Below are 26,807 nucleotides of genomic sequence, written 5' to 3'. Positions count from 1 at the left end.
TCACGTCTCATGTTTGCTTGTGGGATAGAGCCCGTAAAGGCTCAGATAACGTCGTTCTGGAAGCCTTGCTTTGTTTAGTTAAAGGAAGCAATATGTGGTAAAGTTGTCAAAGTAATCTTTTTACCATAGTGCTGATGGTCTTTTGGCTTGTGATGTTGCTTGCTGTAGTGTACTGAAGCTCTTTTCTGAGGTGCTGAAGTTCTTACTCAATCTCTGTGTATGTTCCACTGCATGAATTGCTAATTGATAAAGTGGAACCGATCCCATGTTCTGTATTTACTTAGAGAAACTCAGAAGTCCCAATATTGAAAACTGCAAGAAGTATACTTGAAAAACAAAGTTCTCTTCGGTGCACTGATACTCATTATTCCCTGTAATAGTGCACGTAGATGCTTTAATGTTTTTAAAGGTAATTTTTTATCTTTGCTGGCAGCATTAAGGGGATAAATCAGCTCAGATTTTAATTATATCTTTAGTTTGCTATTCAGGGATCAGCAGTTGTTGGATGACTGCAATGAAGGATTAGAAGGAGCTGAAGGGCTAGAGTTAGAAGTTTAGTTGATGAATGAGATGAGCAGCTAGAGGAAGAGTCTGGTAGCGGTTAAGCAGCAGAACTTGAGTGATTAGATCCAGTGGGAAATCAGCAGAAATAGTGAAGGGCAGATTGGAGGGAGTATCTGGCAAAATACTGATGAGTGAAACGGAGGCTGAGCGGGACATATACAACTTCTTCACGGTTCCCGCAGTAGAAGAATCTTGAGGATTACTGGATGACGATCACAGTTTAGGTGAGGCGAGTGGTCTTCGCATTGGTTAGGTCACATCTGGAGTACTGTGTCCAGTTCTGGATAGAGTCCAGTGAAGGGCCACTAAGACAATTTAAGGGACTGGAGCTTCTCTTATGTGAGGAAAAGGCTGACAGAATTGCTAGAATTGTTCAGTATAGAGAAAGCTCAGGGTGAGGGTGTCATCAATGTAATATGTGAAGGGAGGGTGTAAGGTGGAGCTGGGCTGTTGTCAGTGGTGCCCAGTGGCAGGACAAGAGGCAGTGGGCACAAACGGGAACCACAGGAGGTTCTTCCTGAACTTATGGTAACACTTTTCTACTGTGAGGGTGACTGAGCAGCTTGGCCAGAGAGATAGTGCAACCTCCATGTTTGGAGATGCTCAGAAGCCACCTGGTTGTGGTCCTCGGCAGCCTGCTTTAGGTGACTTGGCTTGAGCGGGGATTAGACCAGATGAACTCCATAGGCCCCTGCCAACCCCAACCATTCTGTAACTGAGTGGTAGAAAACCTGAAAAAACCTGAGCAAGATGTTGAGTAGGAAGCTAGTGAGGAGGAGGTGGGAGAAGGTGTTTCGCTCTTTTTGTTTATTTTTTATCATCTAAGATACTTAAAATAGTTGGTTCTTAATCAAATATCTTTAATTAGAGTAAATTGTATAGGTGAGGCATGCTCTAGCTTGTGAGAGACTGACATATGCTCTGTTTGATTTTGATTGTTTTTACTTCTTCCGCACCACCTGAGACTTAACTTGCTGGCTCTAAAAATGTCAGTGTTCATGACTAACCTTAAAGCTGTGAAGCTAAGGTCTGCAGGTTAAATAGTCATAGGCTTAAAAAGAACCTGAGGATTTGCCTTTTGAATTCCTTAGACAGAAAGCTGTACAACACAGTGCATAGAGCTGTGCATCACTACTGCCAAAGCTTTCCTGGGATATTGCAGCTACTTTAGCCTCTCCTGTAGAGGAACAGTGATGCATCTTACCCTGTGGAAACAGTGGACCTAAAAACCTCTGCACTGGTGACATTGAGGCGTGCTTCCAGAAACATTCTCCCCTTGCTTAACACCCCAATGTATTTATTTATTCAAAAGCTGGTTACCCACTTCATGTATTGATCACTGACATTGTTGGCTTTAAGATGTAAGTAATGTGGTACAGGCTTCAGTTCTTGCAGAGTAAGCTCTGGCACTGTCAGCAGTGTTTTGTATACCCCAGTTGATGAAAACTTAATAGTTTCAAAGCTGCCTCCACTTTATGTGCATAGTTGGAGTGTCAGTGACCAGAGTCCTAAAACCTGGGCTGGCCTTTGGTTTCTGACTAAAAACTGTGATTTTTGTAGTCACAAGACTTCAAAGTGAGCACCTCTTATTTTTCTTGAATATTTTTTTTTTGCTTTAAGATGCTTAAGACGTTCTGTAATATGGGAAAGTGTAACTCAAACAAGTTTTTCCACAACTTTCTATAAAAAGCGTTTGCAACCATCTCTGCAATATTTACATGAATGTTTAAGGTAGTCCAACAGGTACTTCCAGCTGAATGGAGTGCATTTAATAATGCCGAAAGCAAGCAGTAGAATTGTGTGTATAACATCAGTATTTGTATTGGTGAGCTAGAGGCTGTCTAGATTCTGCTGTGTTGAAACACTGCTGTGATAGCTTCTGTCCTGAAGAATATGAAAATTTGTCTTTTAAGAATGAGGAGTTTTCAACTTGATGAATTTCCTGTGAAACCGGTGACTTTTTAAGGAGCTCCTCAGATTATAATTGGTTTTATGAGCAACTGAGTAAGGACTGAGGTCATGCTTTCTAAAAATGTGCACTGGTGGAATCAAAGATTAAATTGGGTGAATACTTTGAAGTCTTCGCACCTTTTATAGAGTTTGAAGTGGCAAGTAGTGAAGCCCACAGAATGCAGGTGAACTCTCTATATCCTGATTGCCATTGAATATGTGAAGAGCAGCGTTCAGATGCATAATCCCTGTAAATTTATGGATGTGAAGAATTTCTAAAATTGTGCTGTGAATTGAGTCTTGTCAAACTCCACTGAGCTGCGTTGCTCTGCTATTGCAGTTACAGAAAGTTTTCTTTATAGACAGAGGTATCTTTATTCATCTGTAGCAAAGAGGAGAATGTATGAAGACTTAGGTGGTGATTTTTAACTGATGAGTCCCTTAAGACTTTTCAAATGAAAATTTATAGTACTGATGAAGACAGCTCTGAACACTTGCAAATGGAGCAAAGTTAACATTAAGCTGTGTGCTGTGTGTTGCTCTGGAATTAGCTCAGCCAGTCACAATTTCTCTTCGCTGATTTGCAGGAAAATTCTTTGTAAAAATAAGGGTGCACAAAGGTGAGTACTTTTTAAAACTTGATCTGATAATATGACAGCAGATTAACTCTCCTAACTTTTGAGACATGTGGGCTCACTTTCTGTGACACCTTGGTGTCACAAAACCTGTGCAAAATCAGTTCCAGTGATAGATTTCAGTGGCTTTGACATATAGATGGGTGATAATCCTTACAACAGGAAAAAAAGATCAATGTTTCTTATTCAATACTACTCTTAGTATTGCAAAGGTACTGTCTTAGAATATCAGTATTTGGTTCACTGGTATTCAGCACTCTTTACCATATACCTCTTCTACTCCTTGACTGTCCTTTGACATTAGGATTGTTTGCTCTTAATATAGGGATTGATTTCTCATCTCAGTAAATTTGTTTTATACTTAAACTATATCCTACTCAACTTATATATGGTGCTTTCTTAGATTTGCTTTATTTGTGTTCCATGTAGTGTTTTGTTAGTATTTCACTTGTAACCTTTTCAAGGACATTCCTTTTCTGTATTTTAGCAGTTGATAGTGAGGGGAAGGATCACAGTATTGCAACTGGTAATGAAGAGGTATTCATTAATTTAAAGGCTGCAGCCCTCAAGCATTATGAGGAACAGAAACTGATATGTTTTGGTGTAGGCAAAAATGTTTGACTGTGATTCTGGGCTGTTGAAGAATTGACTTAGTTTTGGTTGTGAGGCATTTTAGGTTCTCGCTTCAAGAACAGGTTGTGTTGGAAGGGGTTATCAGTGAGGAGTTACACTGAAAGATGGAGTGGATATCACAAGAGCATAACACCTACCCAACAGGCAATCTAGTAGTTCAAACAACTCCTTTAGGTTGTTAAGCCCTCTTTTCATATACACTGAGCTTCGCATATGCGCATCTGGTGACACTTGAAATGGTTTAGGGTATCTGAGATGCCCGAGTAATTTCTGTATGGGCTAGAAAATACAGTTCTGGACCTACAGCAGACCAGTATCCTCCAGCAGCAGTATCTAGAAGGTAGAGGGGATGTGTCATGGCATTTCAAACAGCTTTAGATGCCTGTATGTCTGGTTAAATGAACCCCACAAGGACCTGTGGTAGAATATGTTAATCATATGACCTGATAAATTGCTCCAGATGAATGCCCTCTCTAGGCTTGGTGTCTGAGAGAAGTCTGTTTGTGGAGTTTCCACATAGATTATACCGTTGACAGTTTTGCTACTGTTGCTTAACACTTTAGTATTCTAAATGTACCTTCTGAGATGGTATTTTATAAACGCCTTAATTTTTTTTCCCCTGTGGAGTAGAATTCAGGATGTATTTTAATCTAAATTTAATACCTTATGATGCATCTATACCCATATACATTCTATGGAGTTTTCCCTTGAGAATTCTGATTAGCTGGTTTATGTGGTATTTAAAAATCTATACTCTTGGAAACCAAAGGTAAAATTAAACTTAATGTCTTTATATGGCTAGCTAGATATAAATACTTGTCACAGAGAATGTCAACTAGCTAGTTATGTGGTATGTAGTTTGATTCCATCACGCAACAGAATTACTGCAGATTGACTATTGTAATATCGATTACATGAAATTACTGTAAGCATTCAGGCCAAAGAATCTTCTCCTGACAGGAAAGAGGAAAAATCTATGTACAGTAATTGTTGCAAACTCTATTTCACATGATCTGTGGTTTAGGTTGTTGTTTAGGAATGGGAGATACCTTCATCAACCTTTTTATCTCAAGGTCAGAAAGTTGTCTTGCTGTGGCAAAAGGTTTGCATGAGTCAGATGATGGTTTTAATCCACATGTAAACCCATTTCTGATGATTATGATGTTTAGCTGTTCTAATACAAAATGTATTTGTTAGTCAAATGGAGTCTGAAAACTGAAAATGGAGGTGGCTCTCAGCTAAAGCTATCTTGTGCAACATTGTCTGCTTTGTAATTATCTTTTTATTGACATAAATTTGTACCTTTTGGTATTTATGAAGTGCTCAAGAGACTTGCATGTGCACTCATTGCCTTGGTATGAATGTGCACAGCTGTATTTCCTAAGAACCAGTCTTAGATCGTAATTATCCCCTCAGTGGTCCAATTCGCACTACCATGACTTTTTTCAGAAATAACTTGATAGTTTCAAAGGAAGTGTTTTAATCACAGGAGCTGTCTCAGACAGGATTATCAGACAGAAAGAGGTAGTGCTGTGGCTCCATGAGTAACTAAACTAATATGTAGCTTCTGCTGCTGAAAATGGGAGGAGGGCTTGCTCCAAATTCTCATGTCTGTCTTTAATATCTGACCGATGTCCCGTTAGTCGCTGTTTGGTAGCGCTCTGGCCAAAGAGGAGATTTGTCTTGAAGCCGGTTCAGGTTGTTAGTCCCAAGAAAAGAGTTTAGTTTGGTTTTCTTTGCTGTCTGGTTAAATCAGTCAGATGACAAATCCTGAACATAGCTCAAGGAGAGCAGGTCATACAGTGGTAGTGCCTGAACATTTGGGCAGCAATTTTGATAAATACAAAATGCTAATTAGAGTTGGACTTACTGTACTCCAGCATCTTTGTAATTGTGGTATAGATAGCATTCAAAGGTAATGTTTTAAGTCTCCTTTTTCTAGAAAATTACTAATCCCAGGGTCTCTGCTGTGTATCATTAGAAAGACATTCAAATGCTTCTTGTGGTAAGCTTTCTTAAATAAGTGGGGCAAACATCTGTTTGACATCTAATTTGTAGAAGTGAGCAATTATAAAAGACCAGGCTGAAACACTCCAGGCAGGTAAATCACCAGTGCTTGCAACAGCATCTTAGTGTCTCTTCTGAGTAGGTGACATGGATAGTATGCTTATTTTGTAGTTAAGGAAGAAAATACTTCTATGCAAAAGTGCTTACAAGTTTCTGTGGCCTGTCCAGTTCTGATGGTAGGCTTTTTTGTACCTGAGTATGCTCCAGAGCTGTAGCATGAGGTTCTGTATTTACTGCAAATCTGCATCTTTGAAACTTTTTTCAAGTGGGTGACAAGATAGAAACGCCTACCCCAAGAATTCTTTTATTCTCTGTATTGTATATCTGTAGGCCTTTGCATAAACATGTTATTCAGACCCATATTTCAGAATTTCTTCTAGCATGATCTATAAAGTCATACTATGCTTTTGATATATGGAGATGATGGCAGGCAGGCAGCCTGTGCTGCCTTAGGCTGCAAGGCTTCAGTAAGCAGTGATACTCAATGCCATTGAATTTGGCTCCTTGTGCAGGGCCTGAGCAGCCTTTCAGCATTATTTTGCTCGGTGCATTGCAGCTACTGTGTCACCCTCTTGCATCTGCAGTAAGGGTGTTCAGCTTCTCCTTGGTGTCATGTTTTGGCAGAGGCAATAGTGTGGCTCTGATGGTGAAGAATAAAGGATGTAAAGTTGCCTGGTTGGGGAAGTAGTCCAGTGAGCAGTGACTGAGCAGTGGTCCTGTTTGTACAGAGTAATGTTTCTTAGCATATTGCCCCTATAAGATTATCAGCATCTCTGGCTGCAGCGGTGCATGCATGTGAGAACGTTTGCTGGCAGTGCACAATTCATCTCAGAGCTTGGTTTTCTGGAGGTGAACAATGGCATTGCACTGCAACGTGGTCAACGCTTTCATCAGGAATAGCATTGTACCATGAATGGCTGAGAGCATCTCTCTGCTCTGATTTTGACCCTTGGGCACTTCTTCCTGCTGTCTTCCTTGCAACCAGCACAGTTGCCTTTATGGTCACTGTGTGAATCCTGGCAAAGGATTGGTGTGCCTGAACTTCCTTTCACCTGGAGGTGCTCTTTCCAGCTGATCAGTTGCTGATCTGGTTCCCCAAGCAGCTGCCAGGATATGTGGTAGAAGTGACTGCTGTTAGAAATATAACACTTGAAATCGCCACAACACTATAAATACAACTAATGGCTTATGTTGATTTAATGAATTTCATGAAATTTAACTGAATTGTAAACTGCTTCAAATGTAGCTATTTGGGGTTTTGCTCCCTTTCTTCCCTTCACCTATCGTATGCTGCTTTCTTGCCTGTTTTCTCTCAGATACAGCAGTGTTGCCAGTATTGTGTCAAATTAGCTCATGGGTCCAACAGAAAGCTAACAGTACAAACGCTCTGTTTACTTTGGGTCTGTGAATTAATGCAACTTGTCATTTGGTTCCATGAACACAAGGCAGGAAAGAAGTGATCACATTTTTAAAGTAGTATTCTGCAATTAGGTCATACTGCTGAAAGTGAGGAAATCCTGTTGCTGTGTTACAGCTGAGACTCATGAGGGGGGCAGGGACCATGACCTATCTTGTTTTGAACTGCAGCGATAGCAGGATTGTTGTTTGACTTTTGAGGTTAAATTCTTTCTCTGTGACTACAGAAAAGCAAGGTAGCATTCCCTGGTTCACAGTGAGCAGGTTTACCCAGAGCCATGAGACAGTTGCTGCATTTGAATTAGGAAAGATTTTTTTCTTAAATAAATTCTTTGGGACACATTACCTCTAATGTCATTATTTTCAGGTGGGTTTGTTAATAATCTTTTGTGTTGCTGGGGATTTTGTGTTCCTACCTTCACGTTAACCTTTTGGCTTCTTTAACTGCAGTCTTCTTACCTAGTAAAAGCAAGGGTCCTCAAGTACTCCATCGTGTCTTATTTGGTAACCATGAGTTCTTCGCTTAAGTGCTTGCTTTTTCCCCAGAAAGCTTCATGTCAGCCCCTGTTGATAGACTAGAAGTCTGTCTCACTGGTTTTCTGAAGCTTTTAAGTTGTATAGTATTTATGTAGTGTTTTCCCTCTTTAGAAGGGCCTTCACTTGTGGGGTTTTGGTTTGTTTTTTTTACTGCTGAGTTTTGTTGATCTGGTATGCTTTTAACATTGAATAAGAAAATTACATGGATTGTAATCCATCAAAATGACTATCACAGGTGGAGTCATTAAAAAAAAAACCCAGCGCTCTGATACTGTGATATTCCCTGCATTTGAACTTTCAGAAAAAGCCATCTACGTGAAAACGTTATTGTGCATGGAAAGGTTCTGCTAAATCACAAAAACAGACCTACCAGGCTGAAATGTTGTTATTTTGCTGAGTGGTACTATTAATCATCCTGGTTTAGGGTCTAAAAGCATCAACAGGCTCTGAGGAGTTGTGAGGTTGCTATATTAACGTATATTTGGTGGTGGATACAGCAAGTGATAATGCAGAAGCCTCCTGCTGCCTTCTCTCCTCAGTATTTTTGGCCTTCTTTTTTCCTCTGCATGCTGTACCTGGATGGCTGTCAGAACAGTAAGAAATGTTCCCTCAGGAAAGTCCTACCCATTTTGCTCTTTCTGCATCCCCCATCTTTCTGAGCAATCTGCAGTCCTCAGTGCAAGAGTGGTTCGAGTATTTTATCTACTGGAGAGAAGTACTGGGGGAGTATTAGCACAGCTGCTAACAGAAATCACCTGAGGTTAGAATATTTGTTAATATGGAGTGCTGACATCATTCTTTGGTGTGTAGGGTTGCCAGAGGCTAATAAGGCATGGCCAAGTCTTGGTTAGGTTTTTTGTGGCAATTGTCCACTTGGAAGCTGCGTTGGTAGCAGAGATCTCTGGGGAATTCTGTGATTGTCCCTTAAAACCTCAGCATTTTTCCTGCTGTAGGAGGTGGAGAGATTGCCTTGCAGAGCACGCTGAGTACTGTGGGGGATTAAAACCTCCAAGCTGACATGGCAGGTTGTTTTGTTTTCATTTGAACTCCAGGTAACGAGAAAAAATGGACTATAAATAGAAAGCTTAACAGTGGGAGTAATGTAATATAGATCGTTTATACACGTGAGTGAATGACCTTCATAACTAGCTTATGAGTCACTCCAGCAAGAATAAATTTGACTATAAAACAATTAACTGCTGTAGCTTTATTTGCTAGATGATATGCTAGTCTGAAAAAAATCACCTTTTTTAAATGAATATAGTGCTTGTTCCAGAAATAATTTTGGTGGTAGGTTCCCATATTTCCATGCTTGAGTTGCTTTAATTTCTGTTGTTTTAAAGGTAGTAACAGGTCATCTTTACATTGAAGAAAACTTGTTCTGCGTTTAAAAAAAAAAAAAAAGCACAAAACAAAAAAAACACCTGAGGAAGTTAAAAAATAATCTTACCACTTGCTGTACTAGTATATGCCAGAGAAAAGTTTGGTCTTGCCTTGTTTTATTCAGTGACTGTGGAAGCCCGGGAAAAGATAGGGTTATTTTTATTGTTGGCATTTTATGTCTTTGCTGAGGGGAGTGCGTGTCTGAACCTCCCAGGCTTTGGTCAGCATAAACGCATTGTGACGTTTCACTTTCGTTTAAGTAACTGCACGTAAACCAGAGGGTAACTGAGATCTTTTTAATATCAGATCAATCGCTTTAGTATTATTGTTTTTGCATTAACTTGGTGATTTATCATAAATCAGCTTGGATTTTTGTGCTGGTACCAGAGGTGGAATAAATACTGCGGTTCTGACCTTCACTTTGTCAGTTTGTGCTTCTGGACAGTCGTGCAGTTATAAACATCTTTCGTTGCTTTCATGCTTCTATTGCTGCTATCACCAGTTTCTGCATTTTTCAGTAAAAGCTTGTTCTAAGCAGTGTTTCAAACTGTTACCTTCCAATATTGAGTCCCCACTTCTAACGCTCAGTAGAATCACCGGTGCTGTACAACGCTCATTCTGGGAGAGTTGTGACTGAGAAAGCAGTTGTAGTTCCTTAACTTTTCTGAATTTAATGCAAGTATTATGCTTATTGAGTATCTGTTCTATGATTGCAACTTTATATGTTGTTCTTTGCTTGAAGAGCACTAGTAGAAAGCAGTTTTCAGATAATTCTAGGAATTACTATTTAGTAGGAAAATGTGATAAAGTAAATAAGGATTTCCTCTATAGGTGGTTAGTTTTTTGTGGAGTTTTTTTGTGTGGGGCTTTTTTTTGTTTTGGTTGGTTGGGTTTTTTCTTTTGAAAGAGGCTGTTGTCTTCCTGATGGGGATGGAACAGCAGCTGTTCTGAATGACACAACAGTTGCACTTGAATTTGAAATAGCGTTTTATCTGTAACCCCCTTTCTCTATTTTTCCCCTCTTCTTCCTGCTTGGTAGGGACTGAATCCTGCTTTGGGACACTGTGTGTAAACCTCCATACTTTGCTGCCTAAGTGTGCATCGGAATATGTATTTGAAGTAGCTAATGTGGCAAGTGCTGAAATGAACACTTTAAGCACTTCAGGATTATGAGTCATCAATCCCTGGCTGCTGTTTTTATATTTCAAGAATTGATATAACCTGTCTGGAAGTTACTTTTCAGAGCCTTCATCATAGTGATCCGCAATGAACCTTGAAAAGAAATTAGCTAGCGAGTTCAGATACCTGTGTGCAATATTACAAGATTTGTTAAATTCAAATTCCAAGAGTTTAATTTGTCTGTAGTGCTACTCTTTATTACACACCTTGGAAAACCTTAGCCTGACAACAGGGAGTTCTGTCGAACAGCTGAAGGACTTGCCTTATGGTGACTTGGTATGTGCAGATCATGATTATGCATCTGAAGAGTATTGAATCTGTCAAACACAAACAGACTGGACATAGTTAACTTCAAATTGATTTTTTTTATCATACCTCCAGTGTATTGGGCTCTGTGAGCATGCGGTGGTAATAATAGGATTTCTGATGCTCTTGCCACTCCTTTTATATTGAAAAATGTGAGATTGTTTGCATTAGGTTTACTGGTTTTTAATACTAAACAGCTAAAATAAGGAGATCAGCAAATAATTTTGAAGTCCAAAAGTGAGGCAAAAATTAGTCTGGAAGGAGCACAGGAATTGCCGTTTTAGTGAACTGTTCAGCTTCTTCAAAGGAAGAATCTTCTCTGTGACAGGAAATTCCTTTTTTAATGAAAAATCCGTAATGATTAAATATGGAATCGCTCGGTCATATTGACCTCTGAAATGTTCTCTTCTGTTTTGTAGAAGACCCTTTTGAGGACTTCTTTGGAGGCAGGCGGGGTCCAAGGGGAAGCAGAAGCAGAGGTGGTGGATCATTTTTCTCTGCCTTTGGTGGTTTCCCTGCTTTTGGAAGTGGTTTTTCTTCATTTGACACAGGTAAATATCACAACGCTTAACAGGGAATGCAGCTCTGGTTTACAGAGGATCTCAGTATAATAAACTGATAAATACTTGTTTTGAAAAAGTTGCCTTCATTCAAAAGATTGTGAAGCTTTTTTTTAAATTAAAGGTTTTATTTAGCAAACGCTTTAATAAAAGCTTTATTATTTATTAAAAGCTGATGTTTTATTATTCAATTAGAATTAAAGCAAGGAATCTGGCTCATTAAAGTTACTAGAATTACTTGGAGTCAAAAGAGTGATATAATGGTTGAGTTCGGCACACGGGCTTGAATGACTCCTCTTCAGAGGAGAGGGTAACAAATGGTTTTTGGATAATGCTGTGCATTTGGAATTGGAACTATGGGTCCATATGGGAGGAAATTATGGGGCTGGAGTCATGTGTTTTCATTCTCACACTGGTGTTTAATGCCATCAGTCACTGATGCTGTGTTGATACAACCAACCTAGGGCATCCTGAAAGCTAGGATGTAATCTGAATGACCAATAAATTTGGATGCCACAGACATGCTAAAATGCATTTTTAGTCAAATATCTTCTTTCCCAACAGGTTTTACTTCGTTTGGTTCACTCGGACATGGAGGCCTTACTTCGTTCTCCTCGACGTCATTTGGTGGCAGTGGGATGGGTAACTTCAAATCAGTATCGACCTCAACTAAAATAGTTAACGGCAGAAAAATTACTACAAAGAGGCAAGTGATATAAATATATTTGTATGAAACTATATGTAGAGACATACATAGCTATAAATCCATGCATATAAATATACTCTGTACAAATATAGTGATACATGTATGTATGTGTATTTTTACTTTAAAAAAATGACGTTTTCTTGGGTGTTCTGACTCTTCTTGGCATTGCTGAGTTTATATAAAGTCATAGCATTTGAATATGAGGAAGATAGTGATTTTGTCTAAACTCTTGCTAGCTGAGCAGGGTTCAGATGTGTAAAAAATGCTTTCAGAACTGCACTGATGAAAAATCAGGGTTGCAACTTGTTTGCTGTTTGAAGGGACCTGGCAATGGCCTTCAGAACATCCAGTGTAGTGATGCATCTTTTATTCTTCTCCTTGACTACTGCCTGCGAAGTCAGCTTGAGCTTCTAGAGGAGATCAGTGTACTTGGTTTCTGTTGATCATGAAGCTTTTAACGTTATCAAACCATTTTCCCTGACATCTGCTCTAGTTTGCTTTCCTAGGCAATGTATAAGAAGTTAACTTTTTGTGTGAAAAATAATTTTCTTTTATCTGTGAAGTGAAATAAGCAACTGAAACCTGCTTAGGAGAAAACTTTTCTTGTCTGTTGGAAAGTGAATTTTCAAGTACTATGTACAGTGTACCTTCTCAATATTTCATGCTTGTGATGAGGAACACTGCATTTGGGAAACCCAAATATTAGTAGAGTAACCTACATGGAACGTTATGATCAATAAGTTACTGATGTATTGAACAAGTAATTAAATGTATTTTCAGTACTTAGTAAAAATTTACAGGAAAGCAAGGAAAAAACAATTTTTTGTTTGGTAACTTGTGAACCATACTTCAAAGTGCCAGGTTCTTTGCTGTCCTGTTGTACCGGAGAGATTCTGTCATCTTAGCCACTCAAATGTCGCCTTTGTCACTGGCTTGGTCATGAGATTTTTCTGGGAGTGTATTCCAGAAAAATCTGAAAACTGCCCACTTTTGAGGGAGTTGTACCAGGTGAGAGAGATCAAAGGAAGTGTATCCCAGCATACCCAGTGAAAATCTTCTCTGAGTAATACTTTGTTTCAGGCAAGAAGCCATTCCCAGTGTTTTTAATTTGGGTGTGTTCTCTTCAGTAAGTCTGATCCTTATATTCATCCATGCGATTTCTTAATTTGAATCATGAGGGGAGAATTCTCAGATAACTGAAATTTAGGCATAAATTTTCACTATTTAACTATTTATTCTAAAAATTTTAAACATTCCTTCTCATTTCTAAAACAAAAAATCCAACCAAACAAACCAAAGAAAGAGCCCAAACCCACAGAGCTTTATAATAATATCTCCTTCAAGTCAAGGATACCTAATTTTTGCAGTGTACATACTAGTTATAAACTTGGTATACAGTAGGTCTCCAAATTAATTGCTTTGATCAAATTAAAAGTGGATTAAAGATTGTCTTGCATGCCTTATATCATGCAAAATTGTGATTGGATCTAGAGTATTATGCATTTAACAAATGGGATAGGTTCTAAATGCAAGATCAAGATTGTCAAAATATAATAATAATTGTCTGTCAAGATAACAGAGCACAGTGTCAGCACAGCTGTGACAGTGTGTGAGGTGACAGCTGTAGCTGTGAACTCTACAAACAGGAGGATCCAAACTTCCAGAACACAGTTTTCCTGCTATAAATAAGCAATATCAGTGGGGGAATGCAGACGGTTACCAGTTACAGCTTCTGCTCTGTGAAGCACAAAAGCTCGCCAACCACAGTTGCATTAAGCAGGCAGTGCTCTGTTATAGTTCATTATCTAAAAACCTAGGTCTGGTGTGTATTTTCAGACTGCTTACAGTGCTTTGAAATGGCTGTGTTTTTGTCCTACAGAATTGTTGAGAACGGACAAGAGAGAGTAGAAGTCGAAGAAGATGGCCAGTTAAGGTCGCTAACAATAAATGGTAAGGAGCAGCTGCTACGCTTGGATAACAAGTAATTCAACGCACGCATTTAACAGAAATTTTAAGCTATAACAGCCACCATTTGAGGATTGACAGGAACATTTTTTGAAGATTTCAAACGAACTCAACTTTCTGTATATCCGTACTTAAGTAGTATAAATAGCTCACTGAAGCTCGTATTTGTCATAGACTTTTAAGTTAGTTGTTGGGACCACATCAATTGGACCATTTTTTGTCCTTAAAATTGTTGTAAATTTCTGTATGCACTTTTCTTTTTATTATATATGATCAAAGTGAACCATGATCCTTCAGTAGTGCTAGGGCGAGATGTACACTAACACTAGCATGAATCTTGCTTTCTCCAATTTGTTTGAAATGTGAGCCAACTAGTAGTTTTAAGTCTGCTGTGAAGTTAACATTTCCAGGATAACCTTTTTAATAATTTCAACTTTTTTTTAAATGTTTAGTAGTGAAGAATGTTAATACATTTCTGGTAATGCATTTCTGGTTTAAATAAATTAAGGATGTTTTCTAGTTGTGCATGAATGCAGACGACTTAGTAAGTTTTGACAAATGTTTAAATGTGTAATGTAAGCAAAAGGTAAACAAAAGTGAAGCCAGTGAGCTGGGTCTTTTGTCATTTGCTAAAAAAAATTCAAAATGAATAAATGCTGATGTTTGTGGTGCATTCTTTCATGAATGGCATTTGTAACCTTCTTGTGTCTGTGTGTGATTTGGGCAACTTGGGAAAAAAGTGCTTTTGTTTTTTTCTTCCCCTACCACCTTTTTCTTCAGTCTTAAGGATGGGGGCCTTTTTTCTTCGCGGATGTTTTCTTCAGTGTGACTGAAAACATGATACTTAATTTCTTTTCTAAACCTGTATTTAAAGCACTTATTTTTAAGAAGCATTCAGAGGCTTACTCTCTAACTCCATCTTTTGCCCTAATACATAATTTTATTGGTCTAGGTTTGAAGTAGCTCCCTCTGCTTAAAAATAGAAAAGTTTTATAAAGCTTTTAAGTTCTGAGATTGCTTCAAAAATAATCTGTAGTCAACATAAATATACCGGAAAATATATTTAATTAAAAAAGGCTTTCTGAACAATAAGATTTTTTTGCTTAATTTGAGAGCAAATAGTTTTGGAGAAACTTGTACAAAATTATTAGGGTTAAAATATTTTACTCATTTTTACTCATCAACCAAAAATCAAAAGATGGATGAATGCCTTTTAATGGAGTGAAGTGTTAATTTGTAGCTCAGACCAGATTTTCAAAGTTGACTTGATTTCTGTATGTCATAGAGAAAGCATGCAAATAAGTATTGGCATATGTTAACACCTGCCAGGCTCTGGGTAATTTCATGCATAAATCATGGATGTGCAGTTTTTATCTGTGCACCAGCTTTGAACATCTGTCCCTCACCAAATTCTTTAGAGTGGCTTAGTGTTTAAAAAAGAAAAAAAGCATGGTGTTTTCAAGTGATCACTTAATGCCTTCTTGCTGAACACCATCTGCTTTGTACTAACAAATGTGTTGATTTTCAAGTATATCAAAAAGATTTGCACTTGTTTATTCATGCAGGAAAACCAAGTCACCGTAACCCAAACCAACCATCTAACAAACTGCTACGAGAGTTCGTATTTGCAGCAAAATTAGTATAGCTCACATTTGTCCCTCTACCATTAATGCTAATTTCATAGAAACAAACACCAGGTAGAAGAAGAAATAAAGCTGTACTTTGGTTTTGGGACTACAGAAGTTATGTCCTTTTCAAGTTCTTCGCAGAGTTCTTGTTACTTCAATGTTGTGTTTTTGGTGTAGAAGCACAAACTCAGTTTAGAACTAAACAGTGTTTTCTTGTCAATGCTGTTTTTTCCCTCCCCATGTATGTTACTTCCTGATCCAGAGAACTAAACAGACAGTTTATTTCAAAATCTGGCTTTGTTGTGATGTCTTGAGTTATTAAAAATGTTAATTTATATTTATAGGACGCAGTGTGCTCCTTTAAGTTATGTAAACTGTAAAAAATGCTTCAAATTGGTTAACCAACTCAAATAAAATTAGGATAATCTGGAGTTGAGTTTGAGTTCCTTCTTGTAGATACCTATAGGTTTTATGTTAAGCTGCCAAACTTCACCTTCTATTTTAATCCCAGGTAATCTTCTTTAACATTTAAATTACCTAGCTCCAGTTAAGAGTGCAGTTATGATAGCATAGCTGCTAGTGGTGCTTCTCACAGTATTATTATATATTCATTCCAGGGTTCTATAATGCAATCCTTTAACACCATAAATCTGCTGAAGAACACGTGTTTTGGATGGTCTCTCTTCTGCCTCCAGATCCCTGAAGCCTGTTTTTGTCAGAGCTGGACAAAATGCAGCATTAAATGGCAGTGCCGCACTTTCCTGGTAGAAAGAGAATCTGGCAAAACACAAATCCAGAGAAGAATAAATGAGTCTGCAGAAGTCAGAGTTCACCAGGACAGATTTCTGCAGTAGTAACCAGCTTGGAACACCAGCATTTCCATAGATTTATGGTTGAACTGGGTGGATACGTGGTCTTGGTTCAAGTATAGTTGGACTGGCAGTTCCAGGTGTAAAAAAATTGTCACCTTCTTACACTTGACCTAAGCCTAAGTCTCCACCTGTTTCAATGTGTAGAACACATTTTTTAAAGTAACACTGCATCCAAATTCTTTTTTAATGCAACTTTTTGCATCAAGCTTCATTTTTAATACACAAAATGAATCCTCATTTATGTTTACTTTGAATCCAATTTAAATTCTTATCATCTATTATATAGTCAGAATTTATTTGTGCTGCTGAAATGAGTTTTACTCTTGAAAACCCACATACTAGGTTGCTGAAAAAAATTTGTTCCTTACTAATATGTGTTTTGCATGGATGTATAGAATTTACTCACTAGAAGTAATGGATTGAGGGCAGCAAATTTACTTAAACTTCAGTTTTGGCCAAAATAGCACAAAACACTTTAACAGAAAAGGTTCTTAATTCTAGCAAAGGCTAGACATCAAATGTGCAGTGGGATGAGGGAGACTTCAAAAACAGGGGCTGTTTGATTAAAAGAACCATTTCTTCACAGAGGAGGGATTAATTTTGAACGTTTAAGGACACCATCCCATTTAAATTAAGCTTCCTTCAGTGGTTTGGAAACGCTGAGATGGAGTTTTTGAACCTGCCGAGTCACTCTTTCATGCTCTGCTTCAAAGTTCATTGGTACAATACAATAACTTTGTGATGCTTTTCCTTGGTGCAACCTCTTGGTCTCTTGTGCATGGCAGTAACTTCAGTGCAGTGCACCATAACACGAGTTTCTCTGCAGACTGCATGGCACCTACTCCTTGCACTTGGCTTTACTGAAGAAGTTTGGGATTTTGCCTTAGAATGCTTCACACTGTAAAGCTGCTGCAGCTGTTGTGGTTCTCGGTCCTTGCAACACCTTTTCTGCTGAGAGTGACAGGCACTGTTTTGTGGTGTCGGTGACAAAGCAGCTCTGCTGCCCAAGTGTACGTAGCATTTGTAGGATGTGTACTGTGTCAGCTTGTGATTAACTGATGGTCTGAGTCTTCAAATGCTAAAAACAAGAGTTGTAAAAGATTTTTTTTTCTCAAAATAATTTCTAAACAAACCCAGGGTTTTATATCTGTCCATGTTTGTTCGGTTGTCCCTGTTTGCTTGCCTCTCCTGCCTTGGGTAGCTTTAGGTGTAAAGTGGAGGTTTTTGGCTTTTGTATTTAGCTGTGTTTCAGGTCACCTCTGGGATGATCCAGTGACAGCAAGTTAGATTTTAGTTTCATTTTTGGAAACGTGAGTTCTGTTCCTGTATCTGCTCTGTTTGAGGAGTGAGCTTGTTTCCTGCTTCGTCTTAGTGTAAGCTGTGATCGTAACAGGGCAGTGTTTGTCTCTAAGATGGTTGCGTTGCAAAATGAATGCTACAGCTGCGTGGTGAAGGTGGTCGGAGAACTTTTCCAAAGCACTCAACGCAGTGCTTTAACTTAGTTTTAGAATACTTGTTAACCTTTGTGCGGAAGCGTTTCTTAGTACTTTTGGAAAACTTGTCTGTTTGGTCATGATTTTGGGATGTCTTGGTATTTAGGCTTATTTTTAAGTCATGGTGTTCTCACAAGGTAGTTGCAGTACAGACATCAGTAATCTGCCAATCAACAGCAACCTGGACTTTGAAACCTTACTTTTTTAATGTAAGAAAAGGAATTTTGTTTGCACTGTCTGCTCGCTCTGGTCTTGTTTACTTTGGGACCTAATTGTGACCACCAACTTGCTTTATGCAGTATTCACCATAGACAGTTTGGGTTTTCTCGTTGTTGTTACTTGTCTTCAAGTGGTTGTCTTAAGTAAAAAGCTTTTTTATTTTCTGACTGAAATGTTGAAATGGTCCTTAATGTTGCAATGAAGAGTTGGAATGAAGCATATTTACTTTGGTAGTGTTGCAAACTGTACCTTTTGAATTCATCATTTAAAGGGTTTACTGCTTGATCTGTTTTGGTTTTGAAAAAATACCTCGTCTGGAGTTGGTTTAGTGAAGTGCACTACTGAAAAGTTAAAGGTGGTTGGTTTATACTCTGCTACATAGGTCATACATTTCCAAAACAGCCCCACTTTTGAGATGCTGTAGTGAGAGATAGATATAGATATATGGATAAATTTTAAAATGCTATGATCATCTGAGATGTAGCTCTGAACCCATGCAAGCTGACTGCTGGTTCAAGCTCATTGAAACTTCTCTGAAAACGATGTTCTGGCAGTCCTGGCACTGGGTTAGGCATTATCTTACTTAAAACAGCTGGTAGAAAGTTAACTGAAAACCCACCCGAGTACTACATCCTCTGTCGTGCTTACCATGCCTGAAATGCACACAGTATTTTGGATGTGACAGTACCCAAATCTGAAAGCTGTGGAGTCTTGGTGTGAGGTAGATTGCGCTGGTGGCCCAAGTGCAAATTATCTTCCAAATAAAGGAAGCTGAAGTCTTCTGCCTGAGAAGATGCCAGGTTTGAAATGTAATGATGGGAATTAAAGTATATTTGATTTACAAGATAAGTAAAAAGTTTTATTAAAAGGATGCTCTTAAATAGAATTGTCTCTGTAGTTCTCTGGCTTTTTTAAATAACGTTGGCTTTTGCAGCATGTTGGGTTCATTTAAAAATCACTAAAAATAGGTGATTTTTAAAGCTTGACTTAAAATTGACAATCAAGAAAATAGATATTTAGAAGCTTATGGTAATAACTCTTAAAACTTTGCCCTTATAACTTACCCTTTATAGTGAATTAAAATGAGAGCTCTTTCAGCTGCTTTCTTCAATGCAGCCAACTTCAAATGAACTTAAAAATAGAAAAAAACCCTGTAGCTACTAGTTTACCGGGGGTCAAAATAAAGCTGAATCCTTTCCTACGATTGATTGTTAATTCTGAGATTACATATTAACACCTAGTTTGTAAAGACTACGGTAAGGATGCTGGCCTTTCTTGTGACATAACAAATGACATGGTACATTGAGAAGACTTCAGTTCCTCCTTTGATTGACTGTTATAAATCAAATATGAAATCTCCTGCATTGCTGCTTATTTGTAAATGCATTTGAATGAGTTACAAGTATGGGAAGGGAATCCAGCCGGGGGGACTGGTCTCAGGTGGAGCACACATTCCTGATGGCCAGAAGGGAGAATTATTTTGGCTATGTCTGTAACAGAGCTGCTTGAAGCTGCTACCAGAGCAGCTAAAGGTGCAAAGCAGCAGCTCTGGCATAGCAGTGGTCTGTCTCGGGTGCAGTCACACGCTTGATGGAAATGTGGTCCAGGAGGGAGTTTCCCTGGGAAAAAAACCTCAAACTGCAGAGGCTTTGCCACATCTGGTAGAAGCTGGGCAGATCCAGCAGTCTTTTGGTTTCACTCCAGAAATATGTGCTGTGTCTGTGTTAATCTTTGTGACCAATATATAGAGTAAGATTCATTTATTTGCTTATTTGTCACACATTTGCATAACTGCCACCATAGCTGTCTCTGGCAAACTTTTTGGCTAGGGATGGTGTTGGAGGCTGCCCTTTACCCTGAGCTGTGCAAAACCCAGAAACTAAACCTGAATTTGTCATGCTGTTGCAATATTTGGCTTCTCAGCAACAGAAACAACATGAAAGGGCACATGCCATAGTATCAGTCTCTGTCATTCTTCTCCCAGAGGGAGCTATAGACTGTGGATGTTTTAAAATTGCTTTGGAATTCTCTATGAAAGTATTTCTGGAGGAAAATGGAGAAGACTCTCATGGCCAAGGCTCAGCCTTGTGTCCATTCTCTCTTAGAGTCAGAGGACTTTGGCCAGGCTTTCCGTAGTAATATTAAAACTGTCTCCCATCAGAAGGCACTTTGGTTTATTTGGCCATGCCCTGTTTAGCGGTCACTCAGACACCTCCCAGCATGAGTCAGTTAATCTCGATGTATACTTTCTTACTACTGGGTGCTTACGGGAAATGCAGTCAGGTTCTTATCACCAAGTGTACTGCACTTCAATAACGAAACTGCTATATTCAGCTCGTTCATACAAACTGGGTCTGGATGTTGAGGAAAGCAGCAGAGAGCTAAAAGTTCACTTTAAGCTCTTTTGGATGCATCTGGTATTGCCTGCAAGCATCAGTAATGTTCACCAACGTCCTGCCCTCAGCTCAATGAGTGAAAAGGGGTGAAAGACTTTTCTCTCGGAGATTTCACCTTCTGAGTTAGGACAACCACCAAAGAGTTTCCTTCATTAAATATCTCTAGTGCTACTTCCATCTTTCTGGGCTTGTATGTTTTAGCACCAAGAAGAAAGGCAAATCTTGACATCCTTGACAGGCGCAATGCTGCTTCTCAGTGTAACTTGCAGGGCATGAAACCAGTAAGGGAGAAGCAGGAAACCAACACAGCCTGTTCTGTGCTGTTGACATAAATTTCGAGGGCTTTTTTCCTCATTTGGCCTTTGCCTTTCTCATCAGGAAAACCTGGTCACGAGTTATAGTAAATGCAGGAGTGGTGGGCATTTCCCCATTCTCTGCCAGCCCAAACTCTGGGGAGGCTTGTTTCCCTGCCAGTGCAGGCAAGGGAGGTGCTTGGATGGTGTGCCAAATTCCAGTTAGATACTAAAATGCGTACATCACTAAGATAAAACTGTGAATATTAAAGGTCGCCTTGCTTGGAAGAAGGGTATAAACATTTGTGTAAGGCCAGACAAATTCAAGTGAGAAGATAAACATGCATTTTTAGCACATGGGTGAATAACTGTTGGAAGAACCTGCCAAGAGAAGTAGTTTCTCCAGCTTTCAGTGTCTTAAAAGACCAACTTTCTGAAAAATATGTTCTAGTGAGAAGCAAGTGTTTGGGTTTTACGGAGGAGTAGCAGAAACTAAGGAGGCTGGAGCACAGATGGAGATGCAACATAGGGCGCAGTGTTCCTTCAGCCTTTTGTCATAGTCTGTATCTTGGCTTATTCCCTGCCTCTCCTGATGTTAATGTGAATGTACACAATGTGTCCCCTTGCTGTGGTTTTGACACTGGGGGATGCTTTTGTGATGAAGGAATTGGAGGGATGGCTGGGGCTGCGTGTGGGGACCACCTTGCCAGGGTGACTGGGAAGAGAGGAGACAACACCTGGGGCACGGACAGTGTTGCCAGGTGGCTTGCCCTAAAGCATCCCCTTTGGGATGTGTGGGTGCCGAGGGTGGACTTCACGTGGGTGAAGACATTCTGGATCTATTAAGGTAAGTGGTTGCTTTATGGTAGTGGACAAATTGGGTAGTTAGTGACGAGGAGGAACCAGGGCGAGGGCCGTGATGACTGACCCAGGGAGTTTGATTTGGAATTTGCATTACAGTGAGCCCTTGCACATCTCCTGTCTTCTCACCAACAGCAGACTGCAGAGCTTGAGCAAGCTTGATTTCAGCTCCTGAGATGAAGATTAGGAGAGCTCTGGTTAATGAATGTAATGTTATGACCAAGATTCATTTGGCAGAATGAACTATTCATTTTTCTAAAATGTGGGCAACATTTTAACGATGTAAAGTTTTTATTTTTAGTGTGTGTTAAATCTTGCATGGATAGCAATACGCCTGTTCTGAATTTTGAGTGACTACGATGAAGAAAGCTGGCTTTTTGTTATTTGGATCATCTTGGGTAGTGTGCTGAATGCCTAAAACTGCAATATGTCAGAAAATACAGGGAACAGCCAGAGAAGCGTCTCCTACAAGGGCTTATGTGCATGGAAAAACTGTCTGTGGACACTTGTTGGGTTTTGTGTATACCCAGAGTCGAGTTTGTTCATCAAGTTTATTTCCAAGAGAAGCTTGAGGAAAAGCAAATTCCTGGAATTACAGCTCAGCAGCGTTTGGGTCATACAGCCATCAAACACAGCTTGGAACAAAACCAAAATGTAAACTCTTGTATCTCTAAGGTCCTTCCTAATTTTCTGGGGAAGGTATCCCGTTTGGAGAGTGCTGGTTCTTCATAACTAAGTCTTTATTCTTCTATGGTCAAATAAACCATATTTTGAGTTCTAAATATTCAGCCTTTAAAATAGCTTTTATGCAGTCTCCTTTCTGTACAGATAATAAAAGTGGTAAGGGAGACAGCAGAGTCGGGGAGTACAGCTTCAACCAGCACAGCCACAGCTGTGGTGACAAGGAAGCTTGTTAATGGAAAAGCAAACAAGTGTTTGTGCCCCACTGCTCTGCCCTTTTCTGGCCTAAAAGAAGTCTTGGACAGAAATCTCTCTGTAGCTGGCAAAGTATACCGCCAGCATACACCTTGTATGTGCTGACTTCTTGTTAGCAGAAAACTACTTTAAAACTGGATATTTTTAAATATCAGAGCTGTAACTTGTCACCGCAAAAGAATGACATCCATTTTACCCATAATTTCCAAAATCTTTAAGTCGTAGCGTATTTCAGAGTTAGAAAATGCAGTTCTGTTTAATGTGCAACTCGAGTCCCCTGTTACAGCACTGGGAGAGACATCACCACGTGTTCTTAGTCAAAGCAGCAATTTCTCTAGAGAATCACACAATGACAAAATGACAAAGATTATAGATTTTACTACTAAGTAAAAAAACCAACAACCCAAACTATGTGTACTTTACTATGCATATCCGTATTTTTGAGGTGTTACATCAATGCCAGGTCCTACTATACGGAATACAGCTTGCACTATCAATTGCAAGAGGGGCTGTCTAAATAATTTCCAAGTTATTTCAAAGACTCTGACTTACTTTTGATCCACTTTGAATGCATTGGCCCAAAAGAATTGGAAAATAGTCCTGTTTGAAAGGTTAAAAGAAAGTTGATTAATTTGTCCCAAATTTTACCCATAGCAGCTTTGTAGCCATTAATCATTTCTTTATTAACAAATATAACTCTGTCTTGGAATGTGTCATAGAAGAGAAGGTGAATTTTAAGTGTTTTCTAATGCAGTGAATAATCGAGAAGGTGCTTCTTGTAATCACTCCTTGAAATGGGAAGCTCGACTAGGGGAAAATACAACATTTTCCTTAGAAGACACAGGTGTTCAATCCTCTCTGCACTTCTTGATGAACAAAATCAAGAACAAAAGATTGATTACTCTTACGTGGTTTCCCTCCTTCCCTCTCCTCAAGCACTTGCCCTGCGATCACGTGTGCGCTTTGCTCCCAAAATGTTTATAGGAGGGGATGACGATGTCCCTGGTAACCCTTTTCGTAGAACCAAACACACAGCTGGGGGCAGGCCCATGTTGTGGTGCAGGGGAGGCGCTCCTGGCCTGGGCGATAGTGGAAAGTTAGTGGAAAGTGAATAGTTTCCAATAGTAGAAAGCCTTTTTTCATCAGAGCTGTTTGGGGGGTGGATTTTATGCCTCCCACCTTCTCCTGAAACAAAAAGCCAACCCTTTGTTCATACCAGGCTCCAGGTTCAGCTCGCTGATGTGTTTTTTGGGTGTGGCAGTAAAAATTCCCCACATTATCAGTGACTCTGGTGTTGAGTAGGAGCCTGTAAGTGGCCCAGAGCCAAGCTAGCAACTTGAAGTGCAGCTTTAATGTAGGTTAGATGGTACATTGCTAAAAGAGGTCAAAGCTGCTCCAGTTTTCTATCTTTGTGGCAGTTCTGGCTTATCTTCCCTTAAAATACAGGCCCTTCATATTCTCAGTGGAAACTGTGATAGGGATGGACACTCCGAGTATATATGTACAGTAATATATGTACAGTATATTAGTGTTACAACAGTGTGGTTTTATTTATCGGCTAATCTTTATAAATTAGGTGCTTTGAAGTCTTCTGCAAACAGATTCCAGCTCCTGCCTTGCTTGCTGTCATTTTGTTTCCAGTCCACTACTCAGTCTTCAGTAAGCAAGATTTTCTTCAGAAAATTGATAATTCTTTTCTTGAGAATTTTTAAAAATTCCTGTTAAAGGAGATTGTTTCTGCAGAGGTACCAGGCTGTATCCAATACCAAGAGTTCAGGCAAGGTCACAATTTTAATTGGAAAGTGATGAAATGTTCTCAAAAAAGTGCAAAGTCTGGAACTTTTTGTCAGTTGCTGACTTGCATGATAACAAATGGAGGTGAACGTCAGCCTTATCTGTTGTGCATCTGGTTTAGCTTTCCTTTCGGTATCACAGTGCTGACTGCAGGACATTTTCAGCCCCTCAAAGGAAGCAGTAATGATCTTAGAAGGCCGAGGAGAAATGTTATGGAGTAAATGAAGTTTGACATCTTCATACTTAGTAAAACTCTTGGCAAGTGTTTCTGAGATTTGAGTTTTCTGATGTGGAAGAGGGAGGTGGATTAGCTTGGCTGGATCCTGCACTTTGGGCTGCCTGTAGTTAACTACAAAACTTTGTAGTTAAACACTTTGAACCTCTGCAGTTTTGGTGAGGTGTTTTTGGTGAACTCTGCTGCCAAATGGTCACTTAGACACTTGGAAAAGCTTTCACTGCCATTACAGGAGATGTGTATAATGTCCATATGATGAGTGATTTTGAGCAGAAGCTCATTATGGCATGTTTAAGTACTGAGTTGTTTTGGTGAGTGCACTCCTTCCATGGCTGCATCCATGGCTCCACCAAGAGCTGTTGGGCATTCAGGGTCTGCCTCCTGGACCATGGTGTTCCCCAGTGCCTGTGCCTTCGCGGTAGCTCTTAAACATCAATCCCCTCCATTTTTAGCTTTGCCCTTAGAGACTGTGGTTGGAAATGGTTGTTTTTGTCCTTGGTGCTTCATCCCTTGGATCTCAGAGGTGTGATAAAAAGAGGCCAAAGTGAGATGGTGCTGCTGCAGCATCATACGATGGCAGTGACCATCACTCTGGGCACGGGCAGCTCTGGGGTGGCCTTCCCAGGAGATGTGGGGCTGCATTGGGTACACCAAGCAGGTACCAGTGTCACTGTACGAACTGTCCTGTTTCCAAAACTCTCACAAAGCTCCCGTGGTAAAATGTTCCCTATTTCCACTGGATCTCTGCAGAAGGAGCGTATAAACTGACTGACCATGCTGTTCCCAGGCATAAAAGATAATTGTAAGTATTGTTGTTGTTGGATGGTGGTCATGTTTTTGGTTTAGTATTGGTTTTGTTTGGTGGTTTGGTTTTTTTTTTTAATTGAGAAAATTTTTATTTCTGAGCTCTCCATTTATTGGTTGTTTTGGTCTGAACTTGTAGTCGTATACATGGAGCAATTTCTTTTTGTGTGTATAAATATATGCATGTATATATGTTTGTGTGCATACATTTGTGCGTATAGAGATCTAGTTATTGGTAGGCCTTGGATTTGAAAAGTTACTTGTCGTATCCCTAAATCATGGTGAGTTTTAAGACACAGGCTTCAGAGCTTGGCTATGGGCGGGAGAGAAAGCGTGGTTGGAAACTTTGAGAGTTCTCTGATGGACTGGAGAGGGCAAACAACAAAAAGGGGTGCAGCTTGGGAGTTACGGACCCTGTGAGGCCAGTGTGCACGCTCCTAATTAAAGACAGTATCTGTAAAAATTAGTATTGATCAACTTGAAACACTGTATTTTCAAATTCAGACTTCTCGTTAGTATTTTAGTATCATCAAACTGAACACCATCTCATGGCTTAGTGCGCTTGTCAGGAAGATGTCAAAAATAGCATTGGGTTTTGTGGTGAAGGCGCAGAAAAACCTACTGAGTTGTCAGAAGAGACCTCCTGTTACTCCGAGCATGTGCCATTTTCGGGGTTGATTTAAAAATGATGGTCTTTGTACAAGAGGAGGTGGAGACACTGGGAGCTGGGATTTACTTGCCCTTGTCCTTGTCATGCAAGAACAGATGAGGAACGAATTATGCGTTGCGGGGTATAATGGGAGAGGGCGGGTATCACTTCTGTTTTTGTAATTAATATGTGAAACCTTTAGTGTCATGCTTAAGGCTCAGGATAGAAGGGAGAATAGTTTTCAAATTATTAACCTGAAAAGATGAGAGCTTACAGACTGAGCATGAGCAATGCAAGCATGGAGCTTGCTCTTACTGTCTCGTGTCTGTGAGATTTCAACAGCACTAATAGCCATTTGATGAAAATGTAAACTGAGTGATTTTGTGCTTTTGCCAAATTACTATGGAAGCGTTGACAAAACAGCTGGGGAAGTCTCTCATCACATTTTTCTGAAGTCACTCATGAGATTCTTTTGTTTTTAAATTTAACAGCATGGCTTTTTGCTCTCTCTATATTTTTTTTTCTTTTACAGTAATCTGGATTTGCTGTACATTAAGGTTTTGAAGACTGGTTTAAAGCTGATAATCAATGTAAAAATGTGTAACAAAACTGTATAATTTGCAAATTAGGGCTTGCTCAGAACTGCTCTGGAGGTGCTCCTTTTAGTGAGGGCCACTAATGGAAATAAAAGCCGTCATCTTGATACGTTGAATTAAAGATCTGTTT

At 39.4% G+C, this 26,807-nt stretch overlaps 1 protein-coding gene across 2 annotated transcripts in view; it reads left to right on the top strand.

Annotated features, from left to right (window-relative positions):
• Positions 1-26,807, top strand: part of DNAJB6 (DnaJ (Hsp40) homolog, subfamily B, member 6) — a 50,715-nt gene that overhangs the window by 5,285 nt on the left and 18,623 nt on the right. For both annotated transcript variants that reach the window (XM_010185873.1, XM_010185872.1), the window contains exons 5-7: positions 11,090-11,221; positions 11,795-11,936; positions 13,816-13,886. In XM_010185873.1, coding sequence (XP_010184175.1) covers positions 11,090-11,221; positions 11,795-11,936; positions 13,816-13,886 — 345 coding nt within the window. The remainder of the gene's footprint in view (positions 1-11,089; positions 11,222-11,794; positions 11,937-13,815; positions 13,887-26,807) is intronic.

Source organism: Mesitornis unicolor, unplaced genomic scaffold, assembly GCF_000695765.1.
Source record: "Mesitornis unicolor isolate BGI_N332 unplaced genomic scaffold, ASM69576v1 scaffold9476, whole genome shotgun sequence".
NCBI classification, from domain to species: Eukaryota; Metazoa; Chordata; class Aves; order Mesitornithiformes; family Mesitornithidae; genus Mesitornis; species Mesitornis unicolor.
This window is presented reverse-complemented; position numbering and strand designations above follow the sequence as displayed.